Source organism: Schistocerca piceifrons, chromosome 1 (genome assembly GCF_021461385.2).
Source record: "Schistocerca piceifrons isolate TAMUIC-IGC-003096 chromosome 1, iqSchPice1.1, whole genome shotgun sequence".
NCBI lineage: Eukaryota > Metazoa > Arthropoda > Insecta > Orthoptera > Acrididae > Schistocerca > Schistocerca piceifrons.
In genome coordinates this window covers 157730175-157752770 of record NC_060138.1, presented here as the reverse complement: position 1 = coordinate 157752770, position 22596 = coordinate 157730175, and the positions used below count along the sequence as shown (strand labels likewise).

At 40.9% G+C, this 22596-nt stretch overlaps 1 protein-coding gene across 1 annotated transcript in view; it reads left to right on the top strand.

The window, feature by feature from the left end:
• The window catches only part of LOC124793457 (trypsin-1-like), a 65200-nt gene that overhangs the window by 35484 nt on the left and 7120 nt on the right, over positions 1-22596 (top strand). Inside the window, exons 4-6 of the mRNA XM_047258025.1 lie at positions 2874-2971; positions 6830-6936; positions 17042-17238. Coding sequence (XP_047113981.1) covers positions 2874-2971; positions 6830-6936; positions 17042-17238 — 402 coding nt within the window. The remainder of the gene's footprint in view (positions 1-2873; positions 2972-6829; positions 6937-17041; positions 17239-22596) is intronic.

Sequence of the window (22596 nt, the reverse complement as noted above, 5' to 3'; positions counted from 1 at the left end):
AGAAGGACAGCTCAAATTGTGTTATCGCGAAACAGGGGAGAGAGTGCCACAGAAATGATACGCGAATTGGGATACCAGTCATTGAAACAAATGTATTTTTCTTTGCGGGGGGATATTATCAAGAAATTTCGATCATCAACTTAATCCTTCTAAACCGAATATATTTCGTTGGGGCACACGTACATAAAGGGAAGCTTTCATTATAATAAAATAAGAGAAATCAGATCCCGCGCGCTGTTCGAGAATGGATCGGGAGAAAATTAGCTTGAAGGTGGGTCGATGAACCCCCTGCCAGGCACTTAACTGTGAATTGCAAGAGCAGTCATGTAGACATAGATAGAAGTAGATGAAACAGCAACTACTAAATTGGAAGGGCGACCTCGAGCTGTTATACGGCCACATCATGTAGAGGCTATACTAGCGAGCAGGGCTAATAGCGCAAAGGGATTTCTTTCAATCGGCAACAAGATCATCAGTGACATGACAGAAGCGTATACCAGTGAACACCAGTTCGCATACCATAAAACTATCTTTCTTTTTTCAAAATGTATCAACACGAGCAAAATTTCTGCAAAGTTTACATCACACAAGGCAAAGACCATAATCTTTAACGTTTCACAAACAGGATATGAGCTGAATTTTATGATCTTATTGTTAGACTATGGACTTGTTTTTGTTATTATTTCTTCCACTTCATTTAATATTAAACGGAGATAGTCTGATAAGATTTATTAACAATCACTTCAATGCAGAGTAAATTTGAAAGTAAGCTTGAATCTGGTCTTGATTATCAAAGTTTTTATTTACCTGTGGTCTTCTTTGCTTCACCTTCAAGTAGGTATTACTTCGTTGAGACTTCGAACTTCAATGAATCCTTGATTCAAGAGAAAAAAAAACGCGTAATAGATATTTTTAACCTATCGATTCCGTAATATATTACAGCAGCGTCAGTGTTGTTATGACCAAATAAAACAATCATTTTCAACTTTTGCAGTACTGTCGTCCTCACCTACGTACACACACACACACACACACACATACACACAGAGAGAGAGAGAGAGAGAGACAGAGAGAGAGAGAGAGAGAGAGAGAGAGAGAGAGAGAGAGATCGCAGATATCACAAAACACATTCAATAGTTGGCAATAACATTCAGTAATTGGTAACACCAACCAAAACAAAACATCAAAACTAATGTCTGAAAACAAAATTTCAAATGGGAGTTACAAGATGCAGAACAGCTACAAGTACGAAAAAAACACAACATGTAGGCCAACATCCACGAAATCTGTAAGCAGAAATTTAAATTATTACCTCATCATAGGAATACAAAAAGTGCTAGAACTGCTTACAATCTTCATATGCATATACAATGTCCAAAACGTAAACTGAATAGTATAAACAAAAAAGAATGTACATATTCCAGGCCACTAAATATGCGTTGCAAAGAATAAAGGCGAAACGCGTATGGCACAAAACCTGTGTTTCATTCATTTGTAAGTAAACCGTCCCAAAATAAAAATTATCAACATACCGTAAAATTGTATCAATCAATAGCCGGCATATTTTCGCAAAATTCCGCAGTATTGTACTGTTTTGTTTCAATGGAAAGAAGGAGTTATCACAAAAATGTATTTGAGACGACATCGTGTGTACCATAGAATGTGATAATTTACAACAACTATATTGCATTACAACTTTTGCCTTGGCGTTCTTACTTCGCAAGTAAATTATATTTACTGAGATCCAGAAGAAACACCATAAATTGTTAAAAGTTGCCTGCTTCATTCTGTAAGACTCTTCCGTATAAAACAGAGTAGGGGTTTGATAAAAAAATGTTATACAAATAATTTCCCTTCTTTTTCCTTTCTAGAGCTACTTACCCCCAAGCTAAGTGTAGCACAATACTAACACCTCTTCCTGTTTCTGAGCACAGCATCTCACTCATTATGGAGGGATGCTGACTCAGTTTTTCAGAATAGCAAATGGGAGATCACCAGTGTTTGTGTGTGTGTGTGTGTGTGTGGGGGGGGGGGGGGGGTGTTTGTGTGTGTGTGTGTGTGTGTGTGTGTTTGTGTGTGTGTGAGTGTGTGTGTAGTGAGTGAAGTGTTATGAAACAATGTGTGTATAGTGTGTGCAGTGACTGATAGTGAGATATGAGTGGACAGTGTGCCGTTAAATTATTTAATAAGTTATTTGTAAAAAAAGTATTGTACACCAGGAGTAAATCTAATGACTGTCTCTTACTAGAAGTCTGTAAATATATGTGTATACGAATTAGCTTTTTTTAAATTGATCTAAACTTCTAAGTACTTTGACATGTGCTATATCCTTGTAAAAAGAGATCTATGGATGAATAAAGCTACTACTACTACTGATACAACGCCTGTCGAATGTATGTTTGCGTGATATAATAATGTATTAAGTTTGTTGTCATAAATTGATGACAACGTCTGGCAGTCATTTTTTAAGAACAACACAGTTTTGGTATTGATTACATCATACTTAAATTTAGCTTTTTTGGTTTAATTTCCTACAATGGTTGTTACTACCACAACAAACCACGTTTTCGGTTCAGATTTTTGTGAATTAAGATGGCTGGGCTCACTTAATAAGTAAGAGTGCTTCAAATTTTTGTTGGATGATATACGAAGAGTCTGATGATTCTACCATTATTAATTATATACGATTCTGTGCACTCGATTGTTACTGAATGCAATAATAATATCACATCTTCAATTCACGTGACGAAATTTGTGTCTGAAGCTATATGAAGCAGCGTGATGAACAGTCAGATCTTTATAAGGAGCTACTTACATTAGCTGATATGACAACCTTGCAATTTTATTGTACATCCTGTATTTACACATTACAGGCAGTAGCCGGAGAACACGATTTAAGTGCTGACGAAGGGACCGAGCAGACGATCGAAGTCGCAGACCAGATCCTGCACCCTGATTACAAGCCTTGGGGGTAAGGATGCATCACAAGGTGGTGCCTTTTATTTGGCATAAGCTGAGGCCCATGGCTTCTTCTTATTAAAATATAATTCTTTTATAGTTAAAGTAAACTAGAATCTGCGGTAGCTCGTGGTAACTATACAAGTTTATAGCTTCGTTTCTAAATAACTTTTGCAATTCATGTGTCAGTATTAATGGTTTAGGGATAAAGGTTTCATACCATTTTGAGTTAAAAGGAATGTTATTATTCTGTTTTGCACTACAGTATGGCTAGTTTGTCACTAAGGCAACCTTACATTAGTGGATTCTTCCATCACTTCTTGATAGAATAATTTCCTACGTGAATGAAAACATTGATGGAACGTTCTATAGTAATTATGAAACGTCCCATTTTGAAAATTATAAATGACTGTGCTGGTAAAGCTCTTACGTTATTTGATTTTCAAACAGCTGAGCAAAACTGAACGTACTCAGACATTTTTCTCTTTCATTATTCTGATCATCAGTAAACTGACACACAATATTTTTAGCGCAACGCAACCTGACTTTCAATAATCCCTACAAAAGAATGGCCCTGACTAACAATAACCTATACCTTTCACGAAACACTTACCTCATAAAAATCTTCGTTACTCGAACTACTGCAATAAAGCGAGCGCCAATACTGCCAGCTTAATAGTGTTCAAAAGTCATTTTATATATATATATATATATATATATATATATATATATATATATATAAAATCATCCAGTCTTACAAATTTCCTTTTTCTGACGGACACACGTCCAGATCGTCCGCTCTCAAAGTTTTGCCATCTCTCTTCCCACATCCACCACTGCTGTCGGCTCACCTCCAACTGCGCAACGCTACGTGCTGTTCACATCCAACTGCCCAACAGTACAATAGCAAATATTCCAACTACGCAAATCAGCCATAGACTGCACACAGCAGTCAGTGATTTTCATACAGAGCGCTACGTGACGTTTCCAACATAAAAACCTAAACAGCTTACTTACAGTTATTTATATTGTTGATCAGTCTTGCCACCACATGATCATCATGGAGCAATTATTATGATGGGACTGTCACTCAAAAATGTAGTGAACACTAGAAATAAATGCATTAAAAAACTCACCTACACTTTCGTTCATAAAAACGATAATTCCTTCCAGATGTTCATTAACACATACTCCTCATAATATACGCGATAATCATCATTTTGTAGCGATGCAAACTTGCAATTAGATTTCTAAATAGGTATCAACTGACGGTCGTAGCAGTTTACATAGTCCTCATATTTTAACAAACAAATCAAGCAAACCTTTCCACAAGCTTTTCTGCATTGCAGTGAATGATATAACGACGCTTTGTTTATAAGATCTCTGTACTACGTGTACGTTCCTTGTAGATAACCCGTTCAGTCTGGAGCGTTTACACACACACACACACACACGCACACACACGCACACGAATACAGGCGAGCGTGTCGTAACCAATTAACTGAGCTCCCAAAATCGTGCGCTGCTCCGTATTGTCATCCATTACTGCTACAGCATGAAAAGGACGCCGAAGTCATGTGTATTTTTCACTGGCAATTCAGAGATAGTGGCAGTAAGGACATCTACTTCTCTGCCACGAAACCTTATAGCATGTCAAAGAATAAGAGTCATAGAAGATCGACTCCACAAATTTTTCGGTATCTTTTTGCATAAAGGTTACAGCGGAGGACAGAACGCTGTGTGTACGTACCTGCCGCAGTAAATGTCACATTAGATAGCATTATTCTTCATTTACGCCAAAGGTATCCATGGGAACACGTTATAGGATCGGAATGGAGGCAGTAGCAGACTCTCGTTATTCGTTCTGTATCATAGTGAAACAGATGTTTTTACTGGGGGGTATTATAAACACGGATGTGTATCTGAGGAAAATATGATCTGAAGAGAAACGAACAAATAGCTAACCCCGGCAGTGGATAGCGAGCTGTCAATTTAGCACAGCTTACTACTGCAGTGGTGTCGCGAATACAGATAATAACGTGCGGATTGATAGCAAAAATTCGTTTCCTATGAATCTCTCTTCTCTTCAGTTTGTACGGGAGTGATGACTAAACACGCTTGGGACACAGAAGTACATGATCGTCATTCTCCAGAGTACATTATTCAACTTCGTACTGGACGAACAGTTACGTTGTCATGATTGCCAACAGGGTCCTTGATTATCACGGGTAATTCCAATTCCTTCGTGTTGCACCCGCAATATGAGGTAATTTGAAAAGTTTAAATTGCTGAGCTTCTTTCTATGGGTCCTCGCAGTTGCGGTGAATAACAAATGCACATCCACAAGTCACATATGATGTTCAAGACTACTCCTCTATAGAGTACATGACCTGTTCTCTGATCTGCACATTAACGTGATACTTTGCCTTTTGAAGAGGATTAAAGTGGTTGGGATACCGTCAGTTGGCTGCTACTTTGCGGTGCTCGTACAGAGCTGAACACAGCTGAAATTTGAATAATTACATGAGCCAAAACAATGCCTCTGCTCAGATAAAAATTGAAGCATCTGTAATGTATACATAAGGGATCCTCCCATAATGTGTGGTTCACTTCTAATATTTGTATTACATTTTACGTTTTATCATTTTTGTGTTATATTGATGGTTATTTGCGATGTAAAATCCACTCATTTCTGGTGGTTCGTGTTGGGCGTTTTAATTTTCACTGATAAATAACAGCATATAGTTCAGCTAGAAAAAATTGTATGTTCTCTAGAAATGACAGGATCTGTTAAAACAGCAAAGGAGCTTGCAAGAGGGGACCAACAAAAGACTAAGAGATTGACCAGCGTATCTTGAAAGACTGCTGTTGTCCAGAAAACTGGTTCGCCCTGTCACTCAACAGTTAAGAGGCACTTGGATGCGCCTGAGAATAACGCTGACTTAACGACAGTTTGCTCGTTATTACGAATTTGCGTATTGTCGCCGGTATCTCAAGCAGCTGCTCTGGCATCAGAACACACACGTGCCTAAGTAACAGGATCGATAACCGCGAAACAACACGGGGCATGACGATAATGTGCGCATCTAATGGGGCCCTGGCAACAATATAACACATTGATTTTGACACAGTGTGTTTCGGGGGAACCGGCCCTCGGCTGTATGTAACATTTACCGTGTGCGATGGCCCTCTTTTCTAGCCATGCAGAACGACAGTACAGAGTGTGATGCACAAAACACAACGCACGTCTCCCCACCAGACGTACAGTGGACTAGGCATAATAACATGGCTTTGGAAAACGCTTCCCACCGCTGGACAGGCACTCTTGAGGTCAATAGTGGAAGTGGGTTCACTGTTAGAATTAGTCATTCGGCCGAGAGCGTACCACGTTGATTTTGGCCTCTCTCTAACCAGCCACTAATGCAGTAGCATTCACATACGGTCGCTGTGCCATCTTCTTTCTCCATCTCGAATACAGTGTCTCAGACGTGCACAACACAGTGTCTGACCCACAGTAACGAAGAATTCTGCCCATACTAGGGGTCTCCTTCCGATGTGCCGTGTATGGCACACTTTCCTTTGTGTCCCACCACTGTAGCATATTGTACTTCACAGTGTCATCTTGGTGCAATGCCTTTTCGTGCAATAAATCTTAGCTTACAGATGAACTGCAATGGATTATTTTGAGACTCTATTATCCTCTTCTCGCCGTTATGAAGTTACGTATATTTGTTTTCGTACCTCATGTTATTTCACAGGCATTAGTTTATTGCTTACAGATCAGTGGTTTAGCGACATGTGTTGTGACAAAAGACATAGAGCTTTTCGATGATAGAGTTGCAGGAACAATAAATAAGATCTGTGTTCACAGGAACGTTGCAATCAACGACGTGGCCGTCTTCACCCTTCAGTCGGAGCTCACCCTGAACACCTACGTCCAGAAAATAGCTCTTCCCGTGGCTGACAGTGTTCCCACTGGTAAGTAAACTTCACTTTGAGGCTTCTATTAGGCTTCTATTTGTCTTAGCACCTTTAGTCATTGACAAATGCAAGAAAATACGATGGTTATGCTCTTCGTGGCGTCTCTACGAACTGCTCTTTGATAGAATCAAAGCAAAGTGTCAGTCTACATCGTTAAAGTCTGACTATTGAAAGTCATCCTGAGCAAGACCTTTCATCTACATACTTGCTGCAACCTATAACACCTGCTTACTTCAGTCAAAACATGCTCTCTCTCTACAACTTTTAACCCTCAACGCCTCAGGATCCTGTCACTCACTGCCTTCTTTTCGTCAACTTGGGTAATAAATGTCTCGTTTCCTTGGTTCGAATGAGTACGTTCTCATTAGTTATCCTGTTTATCCACTTAATCTCTAGCACTCCTCTGAGGCACCACATTTGAAAGGCTTCTATCGCTTCTTATTTGAAACATTTGTGGTCCACGTTTCACTTCCGTACAAGGCTATACCACAAGCCTTTCAGAAAAGACTTTCTAACACTTAATTTTGTAACACATTGCGCAAAGCAAATAAAGGGTCAGACTTGAAGACCTCGTAACTGTCTCCCACTGCGACACACAAGTTTGAAGTTTGGCTCAAAGGTGCCTACAACCTTCCTCTGTGAAGGTGCAAAAGCGTGGCACCCTGCGACTTCCCTCAGCCTCAACGACGCTTCAAAGAGTTAGCTGTCAACAAATGCGAAAAAAAGGCCAGGGCTCAGACGTTCATGTGACGTGTAAGTTGGGGCAATGATGTCACATTGAAACCAAACTTCACCACGATTCTGCCCAGTGCCACCGTGGACGTTTCACACGATGACAAGGTCGTCACAGCCCCTCGTACCCAAAATTTACCCCATCTTTTGACTCATCTGCGATAAAGGTTAGAACGCGACGCACAGCGTTGAAATAACGCGGTTTTCTTGTGAGTGGCCGAGGGGAAAATTTCAGACACACCGCAGCTCAGAACCGATACCAAAAGGCCTCAGGGGGGTGGCATAAAAGACCACCATGAAATCACTCCCTAGCCTGGGAAACTGATTCCCACACATTTCTCGGACGAAAACGACAATCTACAGTGCGATAAAAATGGAAATGTCGTGTGGCTAGGGCCTCCCGTCGGGTAGACCGTTCGCCTGGTGCAGGTCTTTCGATTTGACGCCACTTCGGCGACCTGCGCGTCGATGGGGATGAAATGATGATGATTAGGACAACACAACACCCAGTCCCTGAGCGGAGAAAATTTCCGACCCAGCCGGGAATCGAACCCGGGCCCTTAGGATTGACAGTCTGTCACGCTGACCACTCAGCTACCGGGGCGGACTACAGTGCGATGAGCAGCAGGAAGACGTTCTTGACAACCTTTGGCACTGCTGACAACTCCCGGCCGATACAGTCTTTGTCTAAGGACATTGTGAGTCTGCAACACCATAAACATGATTATAACCTTTCGAGTGTAGATCAATCGTAGCTCTTTCTCTGTTGTACATTGTGAAACTACTAGGCATCTTTTGAAACCACTCGACGAAATCTGAACATGATTCGAAGCAGAAAGGGTGTTCGTCTTTCAGTCCTCGTATTTGGTGCCCTTCTGTGGCGTGTGGTGAGGGGGAGGAGGTTCGCGGCGTTGATACATGCGTGAATAAAACGGCAAAAGGTCCCTCTAAGCGCCCCCCCCCCCCCCCACTCCCCCGCCAAGTTCGGCAACACGCTCTGTGTTAATTGCACCTTTGCTGGGCTCTGTATAAATGTTTCTGTACAAAGACAGCCATTCATTGATTCCTTCCGACACACCTCAGCTGAGTGGTGCTACCTCGCTGAACTGGGCCCTGCAAAATCTAAGAGCTGTCGAAAGGGATTCCCGTCACGCCGGCGCCTAGGATTCAGTGAATGGCTTTCTCTGTACAGGCACAACTATGAAGCGTCCAGCAAAGGTACGCGGATGTCACCGGGAGTGTTGAGAACTGGGGAGTCTTAGAGGGATCCTTTGTCATTTTATTCATCCACATGGCAATGTCGCAACCCCCCCCCCCCCCCCCCCCCCCCGTGATCAAGACAAAGGAGGGGGCACGAAACAGCAGCGCTCAAAAAGATTCGGATCACGTTCAAATTTCATCGAAAGGTTTTGAACGGTCCCTAATGGTTATGCCCTGTACACTACAGCAAAGATTGAGGTCACGCTACACTCTAAAAGTGTGCAATCACGTTCAGTGACGTTGCAGTCCCAGAATGTCCTTTGAGAAGGATTGAAACGGCCTAGGTGTGTCAGCAGTGTAAAAGGTTCGCAAGCACATCATTGCATTGCTCATCGCACTGCGTGCTGTCGTTTTGGACCACGAAATGTATGGGAATCAACGCCTCAAGGGAAGGGGTGGTTTCATTGACGCCCTTTATGCCACCTCATGAGGCCTTTTCGTGTCAGTTCTCAGTGGCGCTATGTCTGATACGTTTCTCTTGGCCACTCATAAGAAAAGTGGGTGATTTCAACGCTGCGCGTCTCGGTTCTGCCCTGAGTCGCAGAGGCGTCAAGAGAAGGGGCGATATGAGGGTAAAGGCAGGTGTGACGACCTTCCCATCATCTGACACGTCCACAGTGGCGTTGGGCAGAATTATAGTGAATTTTGATGCAAATATGACCTCATTAACCAATCTTAGACCTCATGTGAACTTCGGAAATCAGTCCTTTCTTTGACATGTATCGACACCCTGCTGTTTGAAGCGTCATCGAGCCCGAGGTGGCGTCGGAGAACGCCCCACTTTTGCCTATTACAGACGTAGGTGGTAGGCACCTTTAGACAAAATGTCAAATTTCTGCGTCGCAATGGGTGCTAATTACAGAGCCTAGAAAAAGTGACATATTAATTGTGTTGCATCGTTGAAAATCTGCGTTTTTCTCTCTTCACGTCTTCATATACTGTCAATTATTTTTCTGCTCAAATAGCAAAATACATCTTCTGCTTTCAGTGTCTCATTTCCTAATCTAATTTCCTCGGAGCAGCCTGATGTAATTCGACTACACTCCGTTAATCTTGACTTAATTTTGTTGATGTTCATCTTATAATCTCTTTTCAAGACCTATCCATTCCGTTCAATGGATTTTCCAAGTCTTGTGCTATCTCTGACGGAATTACAAGGTGATCGGCAAACTTGGTTGTTTCATCAGTCTTCTGACAGGCTTAATGCCACCCGCCACACACTCCTCCCCTGTCCCACCTACTCTCTACATATCACAGTAGCACTTGCACCCAGTACCCTAAATTATTTCTTGACCACATTCCAATCTGTCTTCCTGTACAGTTTTTACCGTCTAAACTCCCTTACGTACCAAGTCTTAACACATGGTATATCATATTGTTCCTTCTTCTTCTCAATGTTTAATGACAGTTGGTCTCCTCGCCGATTCTGCGAGGGACCTCCCCATTTCTTAAATTTTAGTCCACCAAATTTTCAACGTCTTTCTGTAGTGCCACATCTCAAGTGCTTCGATTTTTTTCTTTTCCAGTTTTCTCACCTTTTTATTTCTTGTCACCGAACGTTAATTCATTTTCAACATTTCTCTTCGGCTTCACTTATTGCTTGCTTAACGTACAGTTTTATTAACATGGGGATAGGCTACAGTCTTATCTCATTCTATTTTCAATTATTGCCTGATTTTCATATCCATCGACTATGGTTTCTGTATAAATTGTAGATAACATTTTTCTCTTTGTATTTTATCCCTGACAATTTTAGAATTTAGAATAATGTATGTCAACATAGTCAAAGTTTCTTCTACACCTACAAATGCTGCAAACATAGTTTTACCTTTCTGTAACGTTATCTCATAGAAAGTATATCATTCAACTGACATCCTGATCCAAATACTTCAATATTCTGAGTGATTTATACCTGTAGGAAAAGAACATCAGATCATTTAATCTGACCTGTTCTGTGTCTTACGCTGACAGTAATCATGCGCGTGTCGTTCGCCGTGACTTCTTCCACTAACACTGAAAAAGAAAGCAAAATCTGTTATCGAAGAGCAGAAATATCAGATAGGAAGGCAGGCGGTGCAGGTAGGGGAAAACAGTGATGACGCCTTCTATGCTACAGACTGCTTCATAAAGGAAGGATGGAACTATTCTCTCTAATTATTTTCTATGTCTAAAGCATTAGGAGCAACTACAAGTACCTGAGGATGTAACAATGTGGAGAGAATCTACTTAAATATGTTTCTTGTAGGGTAGAGGCTTATTTTAAGTAGGTACGTAACAACATAGCATCATGTAGGTCTATGGTTGTTACGCAGCGACATTAAAAAAAAATTGTCGATTTCACATTGGCGTACTCGAAATCCTGTATTGAAGTCTCACGAATAGTTAACTATTTAACGGGAGGTCGTCTCCGCGCCTCTATTATCTAGGCAGTAGGAAGCAGAAATTCTTTTAATTATCAGATAACAGTAAGAGAGATTGTATCCGTTGGAGTAAAGTAATGCTGCGTGTTCCATGGTATTCCACGGTAGGGGAGCATTTTTTCCTTATCTTTAGCTGTTGCGGTTAACCCCAAACCTGTTTTCGTTTGTGGATGATATGAGAATAACTGTTTACAGTTAAGTCGGAAACTGAGTAACATAGCATGCAACTCTCTGGGGAAAAGCTACCAACAGGCTGATTCTTGAATGAGATTTTCACTCCGCAGCGGAGTGTGCGCTGATGTAAAACTTCCTGTCAGATTAAAACTGTGTGCCGGACCGAGACTCGAACTCGGGAACTTTACCTTTCGCAGCAAGTGCTATACCATCTTTTTTTTATTTTCTTCTTCTTCATTTTGTTCGGTATGTTCGTTGCGTTTGGTATTGGCGGACGCCACAAGACATCTGTTCAAGTTGATCGGTGATCCCTTTACTCAGTTTTTTTTATTACAGAGGATGAGCAACCCTCTGACCGAACACGCTGCGCTACCGCGCCGGTTTCCAAACTTCACAGAAGCTCTTCTGCGAACCTAGCAGAACTAGCACTCCTGCAAGAGAGGATATTGCGGAGACATGGCTTAGCCAGAGCCTGGGGGATGTTTCCAGAATGAAACATCCCTCAGACTGTGGCTAAGCCATGTCTCCGCAATATCCTTTCTTTCAGGAGTGCTAGTTCTGCCAGGTTCGCAGAAGAGCTTCTGGATGTTTGGAAGGTAGGAGACGAGGTACTGGCAGAAGCTGTGAGGACGGGACGTGAGTCGTGCTTTGGTAGCTCAGATGGTAGAGCACTTGCCCGTGAAAGGCAAAACCTGAGCTTCCGTCCGGCACACAGTTTTAATCTTCCAGGAAGTTTCACATCAGCGCACACTCCGCTGCAGAGTGAATATCTCATTCTGGAAACATCCCTCAGGCTGTGGCAAAGCCACGAAGTTTCAAGCTGATTCTTGATCGCAATAAAATACATCACATACAGCCTTAGACACATATAACTGCCTCGACACAGTACATTGGTAGTAATAAAATAAATACATGTTGCGTGCCACGTTGGTGGCTAGTGTGTCAGCTTCACTTCTTTTTTTTTAATTTTTTTATTTTTATTTTTATTTTTTATTTTATTTTTTATTTTTATTTTTTTACCTAAGTGGCTCCTCATATGGCCTCCAGAGATATAACTGTCCAGACATTTCAACAACAGAAAAAGTCTCAAGTGGTTTATGGGAATCGAAATTGCGATCTATGTAATTGCTGAAAAATCTAGAATGTTTCCTTGAAAGATGACAGAAGTAATAATTCCTCTTTAGACGAACTATAGCGCCGCGCGAAGAAATTCTTGAAATGTTCCCTGTAATTGGCACGTGTCCTATTGTAGCCCCTACACCTTCTATTGTTGATAAGCGAGGTATTATTTCTATTCACTAAGGATGCAGACCCAAGAATATGCAATTTTTCGTCAGAGGGAAGAAATTCCAGTCCGGGATCAGAACTGTTTTGAGTGTTCATATCCTCTTGTAGACCTACGAGTAAAGGTCAGTTTCTTCCTCGTACAATTACAAATTTTGTACAGCTCGCCACAAACTAATAAAGGGTCCCTCAATGCCACGTCTAAAATCTATCGATGAATCAGTCGTTTTTGTCTTAAAGTAATATTCCTTTCTGTTTATCGTTTCTGTAATGAACTCATACAATCTTCTTCGTGCGTTCGTGGGGAGTGATGGATTTAGAATTTTCTGTCATATTTTCTGCTAATTTTCATTCGGTATTTGGTGCTCTGAAGGCGTACCGGCGCGCCCATCATGAATTCATTGTAAGACCACGGAGACGACCTGTAGTACAATGAGTAAAGTAGAAGACACTAGGATTCTCGAGCAGAAGCACAACTGAATGAGTTACAGCAGCGGAAAAACACTGCATTCGTTCAGGGAGGAGGGCGAAACTAATTCCTGTACTCCCATTAGGTTTAGATCGTCCGTAGTTTCCCCCAAGGCAAGTGCCGGAGAGGTTCCTGTCTTAATGACATGGCCGATTTATTCCTCCGTTCTTCCCCCAATCCGAGCTCCGCCTCTAATGACGTCGTCATCGACGGGACGTTAAACCTTATGCAAATCTTTAACATAATGCAGCGCGTCAGCAACTGTGAAATGTACAGAAAATAAACAAATTTTTTTCAGCCTTCAGTTGCAAGGTAATTTTTACTCGTTTACCTAGGTTTCGATTCCAGTAATGGAACCTTCTTCAGAACCTATAAATTAAACCACATACGGACATATATTACTCACTGAAATGCATTACCAGTCTAATGATTGAATAATAAAGAAATCGTGATACTTACCAAAAATTAAATTATTTTGAGTGCCAAACACTGGCCATGTCACAGATTAAAAATTAAAACAACAAAGACGCATAATCCTAAGATTATGTCTGTCAAAATTAAAACCGTTAAGGCGAACGTAGACGGAGCTACGACGGCCAGAAATAAGGACCACACGTGAGCGGCTCGGAAACTAGGCGTCGCGAGCAGTTCCGCGGCGAGGCTCGGCCGCGGCCAAGCGCATGCGCATGCGCAGGCGCAGGCGCAGGAGACAAACTGTCTCAAAATTACTTAGAGCAAATATACATATAAACAAAATGTGACTGAAAGCCGTCCTACGAATGGACAAACCTATCTATTGGTATAGCAACATTAAACAATTTACCTGGGAACAAACTACAAAGCCAAGGTATAATTTTCTTTTTTACATTTAAATATTATAGTAAGAGGGCGAAGCCCCGCTACAGTAACTAAAAATTAGTGTCGAAACCATGCGTGCTAAGCATAAAATGTCTTTAACATAAAAACGCCTTAGCAACTAAGTGTCATTACCAAGCATATTACGCAATAAAGAGACACACATGTACAATCGCACTATAATAAAGGAACAAAGCAGATAGGGAAACAGCATCGGCCATTCGAAGTGGACTGTGGGTCAACTCCACTGGAGTAAAGGTTGAAATCATTCGAAATAACTTCTATTTTTTAGTTGCAGCTGATCATTAAGTAAGTTGTCTCTATCAATAATAAGATGTTTAAAATTTTGCAATTCTTCGAGGGTGTCTAGCCTACATCCCTTGACTTCGTTATGCAAAAGCTCTGCGTCTTTTAGAGGCTTGGGAGCATGCGCCTTTTGGACCAGATGTTCAGCAAATGTAGATCCTCGTGTTCCATCACCGCTTTTTGTCGGCAGATGCTCTTTAAACCTAACAGACAGGGCCCTTCCTGTCTGGCCAATGTAATAAGAAGGACATCCAGCACACGTGATCTTATACACACCTGACAGCGATGATTTATCAGTACCTTTATCCAGAGAATGAACTAAATTCTTTTTGAGGTTGTTGGTGGTAGAGTATGAAACTTTACACCCTAGGTTTTTTAATAACCTTATAGGATATGTTACCTATAAAGGGAACTGATATGTATTTCGTTGCCTGGTGTTGATTGTGAGTACCTGTACTGGAAATGGTGGTAGTCTTCTTTCGTGTTTTTTTGTTGAACAACTGTCTCACTATACTGGGATTATATCCATTATTCTGAGCGATGTTTTCGAGGACTTTTAATTCGTTCTGTAAGTTGACTGGCGAAAGCGGAATGGAAAGGGCTCGATGGATACTCGAGTGAAAAAAGGCCATTTTATGGGCCTGAGGATGGGTGGAATCAGCTGGGTTGATGATGTCGGAATAGGTTGCTTTCCGAAAAATTTTGAAATCTATTTTGTTGCCAATAATTGATAGAGTCAGATCGAGATAGTCTAAGGTCCTATCAGCTGGTAAACGAGTAAAAATTACCTTGCAACTGAAGGCTGAAAAAAAATTGTTTATTTTCTTTAAACCTTATGGTTCACTTTGGTACTGGGATATATAAGAACCTCTGAACCATGACACATGCTCATGACCTCTTGCATAAGATGGATGCAGGTATTTTCACGATCAGAAGGAAGATTAGAGTTTAACCTCCCGTCGATGACAGGGTCATTAGGGACGGAGAGTGTACTTGGATCGAGGAATAACGGGGTAAAATTTGGTAGTATCCTTTCAAAGGAAACCATCTTGGCATTCCCTGTAAGACATTTAGTGATATCATTGAAAACCTAAATCTGGATTCCAGGAGGGAATTACAGCTGCCGTCCTCCCGAATGCGAGTACATCATCTCAGCAGCGCATGTCGTTGCTAAGTGATAAGTATGATGCATGTTGGAATCAAGCCGTCGACTGTTTGGCTGATGTCGTTTGCCATGTTTTAGCGATTGGCTTCTTCTTTGTGGTGAAGAAATAATCACTGAGTTCAACTGATTTTAAATATTGATCTCTCTCGCTAATTATTGAAGAATTTTATGAAACATAAGATAAAACCGAAGGAAACGGTCTATTGACACACAGTCAACATGGGTTTAGAAAACATCGCTCCTGTGAAACACAACTAGCTCTTTATTCACATGAAGTGCTGAGTGCTATTGACAAGGGATTTCAGATCGATTCCGTATTCCTGGATTTCCGGAAGTCTTTTGACACCGTACCACATAAGCGGCTCGTAGTAAAATTGCTTGCTTATGGAATATCGTCTCAGTTATGTGACTGGATTTGCGATTTCCTGTCAGAGAGGTCACAGTTCGTAGTAATTGACGGAAAGTCATCGAGTAAAACAGAAGTGATTTCTGCCGTTCCCCAAGGTAATGTTATAGGCCCTTTGCTGTTCCTTATCTATATAAACGATTTGGGAGACAATCTGAGCACCCGTCTTCGGTTGTTTGCAGATGACGCTGTCGTTGATCGACTAATAAAGTCATCAGAAGACCGAAACAAATTGCAAAACGATTTAGAAAAGATATCTGAATGGTGCGAAAAGTGGCAGTTGACCCTGAATAACGACAAGTGTGAGGTCATCCACATGAGTACTAAAAGGAACTCGTTAAACTACGGTTACACGATAAATTAGTCTAATCTAAAAGCCATAAATTCAACTAAATACCTAGGTATTACAATTACGAACAACTTAAATTGGAACGAACATACAGAAAATGTTGTGGGGAAGGCTAACCAAAGGCTGCGTTTTATTGGCAGGACACTTAGAAAATGTAACAAACCTACTAAGGAGACTGCCTACACTACGCTTGTCCGTCCTCTTTTAGAATACTGCTGCGCGGTGTGGAATCCTTACCAGGTAGGACTGACGGAGTACATTGAAAAAATTCAAAGAAGGCATCACGTTTTATATTATAGCGAAATATGATACGAGATTTGGGCTGGAAATCATTAGAAGAAAGGCGTTTTTCGTTGCGACGGAATCTTCTCACAAAATTCCAATCACCAACTTTCTCCTCCGAATGCGAAAATATTTTGTTGACACTGACCTACATAGGGCGGAACGATCACCACGATAAAATAAGGGAAATCAGAGCTCGTACGGAAAGATATAGGTGTTCATTCTCTTAGCGCGCTATACAAGATTGGAATAATAGAGAACTGTGAAGGTGGTTCGGTGAACCCTCTGCCAGGCACTTAAATGTGATTTGCAGAGTATCCATGTTGATGTAGATGTAGATGAAAATTCGGTAACTATATAAAATACATGTTCTGCATGCAAGCTACAATGCATTTTTCAGCTGGATCCATTGCTGCACTCTCCGGCTGGGGCAGCACCAAGAGCGGTATTCTGCCGCACGACCCGGACATCCTACAGTACGTCGACGTCACCGTCATCGGGATGACCGAGTGCTACGAGCTGCTGGAAAATTACAGCGCCCTCAACGACAACAACGTGTGCACCGGGCCGGTCACCGGGGGCATCGCCGCCTGCACCGTAAGCACTACTCAAGTACTTTTCTGTATGACCAGTTCCCCATTAGCGGGACGTGTTAGCTCCTCTTCGGCACTGCAGTGTCGTAGGTACCAATAATTTCGAGCGGTCCTCGTGCTATGCTGAGGTCTGAGTTCCATGTCTTCACGAATATGAACCATAGCTCTAATAACACAGTCTCTACTTCACTTTACCGTGGGTCAGGACCAAGAAAGAGAGAAATTTTCCAGAAACACTAGAAGCGACTGGATAACAGGCAATAAATCTCTCCATGAAATTTTCTTCTGTAAGTTGCACTCCACAGCTTCGATAAAAGACATTTATTACACATACCATCAAAAGCTCCTATTAAATAAAATTTTGTTTTACTGCAACTACGCATTTCCAACTTTCGTCATCATCTGGCAGACTTCACTACTGTAAAGGCTCCAGATGATGACGAAAATCAAATATATCTTTAACATCCCCCCTCCCCTACTCCCAAAGATGGATACATTCTGGGAAAGAAATCATCTGTGGTTTTGTTTAGGGGAAAGATCAAGCATTCGCCTCAAGCGATTTAGGACATCCACAGAAAAGCTAACAAATAGGTAGAACAAGACGAATATATCACGATTTAAATCCTGTTTCTCCAGTCTGAGTATGAAAGATTTCACCATTGCACTACCTTAATCCGTATTTTTCAACGTCGTGGTATCAGAGAGACAAACACGGAGGGAGAAACTCAAGAGGAACTCAGTCAGATTCACAAACGGTGATGAATGAATTTATACTCTTTTGCACGTATGATATAACACATGCAGCAACCAGTAAATGTTCTATTGGAGGCTGGGCGGCCAGCTTTGAGGATCGTTGTTAGTGCGAACCTTGTAGTAACTGTAGCAGTAATGGCTAGAGGACAAACACAAGACTGTAGAAGCGAGTATAACTAGGGGAAAGATAGATACCGCCTATAGGAAGAGTATAGAGACCTTTGGAAAAAGAAACAACCGCATCAATATCAAGAGTTCATGTGCATAAACGAGTACTAAACGTGAAGACAAAGCTGAATGGTGGACATACAGAAGGGTTCTACAGGGGAAATGAATTTCAAGAGAATATTCTAGAAAGGGGAGAGCAAGTTGACGAAGGTTAGATGAGAGATACGATACTCGAGAAGAATTTGACAGAGCACTGGAAACTCTAAGTCGAAACAAGACCCCTGGGTTCGACCTTCCCTCAGAATTATTGACATCGTTGAAAGAGACAGCCATGACTAAACTAATCAACATGTTATACAAGATACATGAAGCAGACTAAATACCTTTAAACTTCAGAAATAATGTAATAATGAAATAATGTAATAATTTTAAAGAAGTCATATTCTGGCAGATGTGAATATTACCGAACTACCAGATTTATAAGTCATGGCTATAAAATACTGACACGATTTGAAGAACTGGTAGAAGTTCAGTTTGGGTTCGACAGAAACATAGGAACATGTGAGGCAATACTGGCCTTACAACTTACCTTGGAAGGTAGGTTAAAGAAAAGCAAACATACGGCCGTAGCATTAATAGACATAGGGAAAACTTTTGACAGTATTAACTAGCATACTCTATTTGCAATTGTAAAAGTAGCAGGGATAAAATACAGGGAGCGAAAGGTTATATACGGCTTGTACAGAAATCCGACTGCAGTTACAAAAATCGAAGAACATAAAAGGGCAGCACTAGTTGAGAAGGGAGTGAGACAGAGGTATAGCCTATCCCAGATGTTATTCAATCCACGCAAAACAATCAGTATAGAAACACAAAGAAAAATGTGAAATTGCTGGAATTAAACTTCAAGGAGAAGAAATAAATACTTTGGGATTTGCTTATCACATTGTAATTCTGTCAGGAATAGTAAAGAGCTTGGAAGTGCAGCTGAATGGAATGGGTAGTGTGCTGGGAAGAGGTTATAAGCTGAGCATCAAGAAAAACTAAACAAGGAGTGTTGTCGAATTAGCTAAGGCAATGCTGAGGGGATTAGATTAGAAAATGAGACACTGAATGTAGTAGATGTATTTCACTATTAGGACAGAAAAATAACTAATGACGGCCAAAATAGAGAGGATATAAACTACAGATTGACAATAGCAAGGAAAGCATCTCTCAAAAAGAGGAATTTGTTGACATCGAATATAAATTTAAGTGTTAGTAATTCTTTTTCTGAATTTATTTGTCTGGAATGCAGTGTTGTACGGAAGTGGAATATGGACGATAGGCATTTCAGTCACGGAAAGAATAGATGCATTTGGAATGCGGTGCTACAGAATAACGCTGAAGACTGGACGGATAGGTCGCTCTTCTAATGAGGAGGTACTGAATCGAGGTGAGGAGAAAAGAAATTTCCTGCGCAATAAAAATAAAGAAGGAATCAGTTGATAGAATACATTGTGAGGCATAAAGAAACTATCAATTTGATATTAGAGGCAGAAATTGTAGAGACCAAGGGATGAATACAATGCGTAATTTCAAATGGATGTAAGCTGCAGTAGTTATTCAGATTTGAAGATACTTGCACAACATAGACTAGCGTGGAGACCTGCGTCAGACCCGTCTTAAGACTGAAGGCCACAACAACAACACAGCGAGTAATGTAGTTAATTGCTCCCTCTGAAATTATTTCACAAGTTGTGAATTGTTAACCAATAAGTATTACACAAACAAATTAGGGCAATCATTTACAGAATATAGTCAAGATCACTCTTCTGATTATAGATGTCTCAGGATCCGAGGGAACCACAGCTCCAACTACATACTAGCCTCATCTTCGTTCACGAATCTGGCGCTAGGCCAAGAACAGGTCGGCTTCAGAAACAAACGAATTGTAGTTCTGCCTGAAAGGCGCCTTCGCGATACTGTGGTCTTCAGCAAGTATTCGACAATCTGAGTGTTATAATAACTTGAAGTGCCGAGAACAACTGCGAAAACGTAGAGAGACAGTTGAGTAATTTACCTTACCTCTAGAAATTAAAAGAGGAAGATATGTGTGTGGAATATTAGCTTTTAGCTTGCGATCAGTGCTGCTTAGGTATCGAAGAAGATCGGGAAAGGTGCAAAAGAAAAAACAAAAATATCAGTTACTAGCATTCCACTTACAAGGAGAGGTCCCAAGGGGTGAAATCGTCTTTTTCGTTATTCTGAAAGATATTCTTTAAAGTTGATAGCTCTACATACAGTGGCGTTGTAGCGTAGTAATGAGTGTATAAGCCTGACGTGTAGTAGGCTGTGAGTCCTACCTTTTCCAGAGCTTTAAAATTTTTACTTTTAGATAATTGTCGAAGGGACTTCAATCGTAATTTTTATTCAATTAACTGGTTTAAATGTATTTTTTTTAATTTGTTCGGTTTTGCAAAGAGTACTTTACAGCATTGGCCCCTTAGCTTGCAATTATCGCAAATCTCTCGCCCAGTGCAGAGCCCAAGCGACTGGAAAAAGCGCAGGTGACTCCTGTACACATGAAGGGTAAAAGAACTGACCGAAAAATCCTTAACATTGCTGTGCTGCAGAATTATTAAGTATGTTCTCGTTTCGAACATATTAAAGTTCCTTGAGATAGAAAAACTCTTGTCCACAAATTAGCACGGCTATAGAAAGCATGGCTCGTCTGAAACTCAGTTTACCCTTTTCTCACACGATATCCTGCAATCTGTGGATGAAGGGCAGCGGACAGATTCCATATTCTAGATTTCCGAAATGCGGTCGGATGAAAGGACGATATCGAAGCAGTTCAGTGGCGGGCTGCTAGAATTGTTGACGGTAGGATCGATCAACAAGCAAATATTACGGAGAGCTTCTGGAACTGAAATTGGAATCTCTGTAAGAAAGGCGACATTCTTTTCCAGGGACGTTATTGAGAAAATTTAGAGCACCGGCGTCTGAAGCTGACTGTAGAACTATCATACTACCATCAAAGCATATTTCGCGTAAGGATCACGAACATAAGATAAATTGGGGTTCGTGCGTAGGCATACAGACAGTCATTTTTCCTCTCGCTCTATTTGTGAGTTGAACAGGTAGGGACATCACTAGCAGCGGTACAACGCACCCTCCGCCATGCATCCTAAGGTGGCTTGCGGAGTATCTATGTACATGTAGCTGTAGATGTAGAAAGCACGTAACTCTCATACCAGAAAGTAACGAGACCTTATCAAACGTCTGAGTGGAATGGGCAGCATCTCTGTACAGATCTGTGGTAAATCTGCAGAAAGCGAAGACGAAAGTGCTGAAGAGAAAATGGAGAATAGTGGCCTAATAAATGCGAAAATCGAAGAAGAGAAAATAGAGAGAGAAGGGAGATTACACAGTATAGTCAAGCAAGAAACATATCAGGGGCAGATAGGTGAAGATATCTTTAACGAAAGTTAACTGTGGGAATCTAACACTGACACTGAATTTAAAAAAGGATTTCGGAAATTGTATTTTGATGGTATGTCATTGTATGAAAGATGGAGAAAATATACTACAACAATTGCAAAATATCGTACGCTTTATTAAAACTGTCAGTGGCTCAGAAAGGAGCCCAATATGCTACAACAAAAATTTTTGATCATGTGATCAATAATATAAAATGTCTGACCGGTAGCAAAGCAAGTTTCAAATCTAACCCAAAGTAATTTCTCCTGAACAACTCCTATTCCATGGATGAATTTGTTTAAAAGCTGTTAACTTGAAAAAAAGCTTGTTTTTAAGAGCAATTGCTTGAGGAGACTGAAAAATACGTTCATTACTGTTAATACTGATCACATTAATCATGTATACATATCCTGCAAACTGACTCGTTACTCATAATTTCGATAAAAGAATCATTCAGATCTTATATGGAACATCTAACTAACTAACTATAAAGACAGAACTAGGCTCACCATACATGCGGGATTAGCTCAGACAGTCCTGGATTTTTAGTGATGTCTGGTGTTTGAGACCGGCGTGGATTTTTAAAAAAGATTAGGTCTATTTGTTTAACATCGCGTTTTTAAACATTCTCTTGCGGCGTGTCTCTCACAGCCGACCTTGGAGCAAGTGCTGACATCGATGGAGAGGTGTGGCTACGAATCCCGGCGCAACGTTTCGTTTAGTCATTTAGCAACACCGCATTAGCAGTGTGCTGATGTTGTTCTTGTGTATGAGGGATGATTGGAAACTAATGGGTAGGATGTGTTTGAAGTTTCGAAAAGTATCAGATATAAAAAGAAGAGGTGGAAAGCAACTTTTTAAAGTTTTTCAAAAGACTGATATTTCTTATTGCAATATTTATAAAATGGTTTGCGATCTCTTTGCCTGTTCCAGTTGAGAGAGATTTTGCAATCATGGTGAACATGTGGACTGCAGAAAG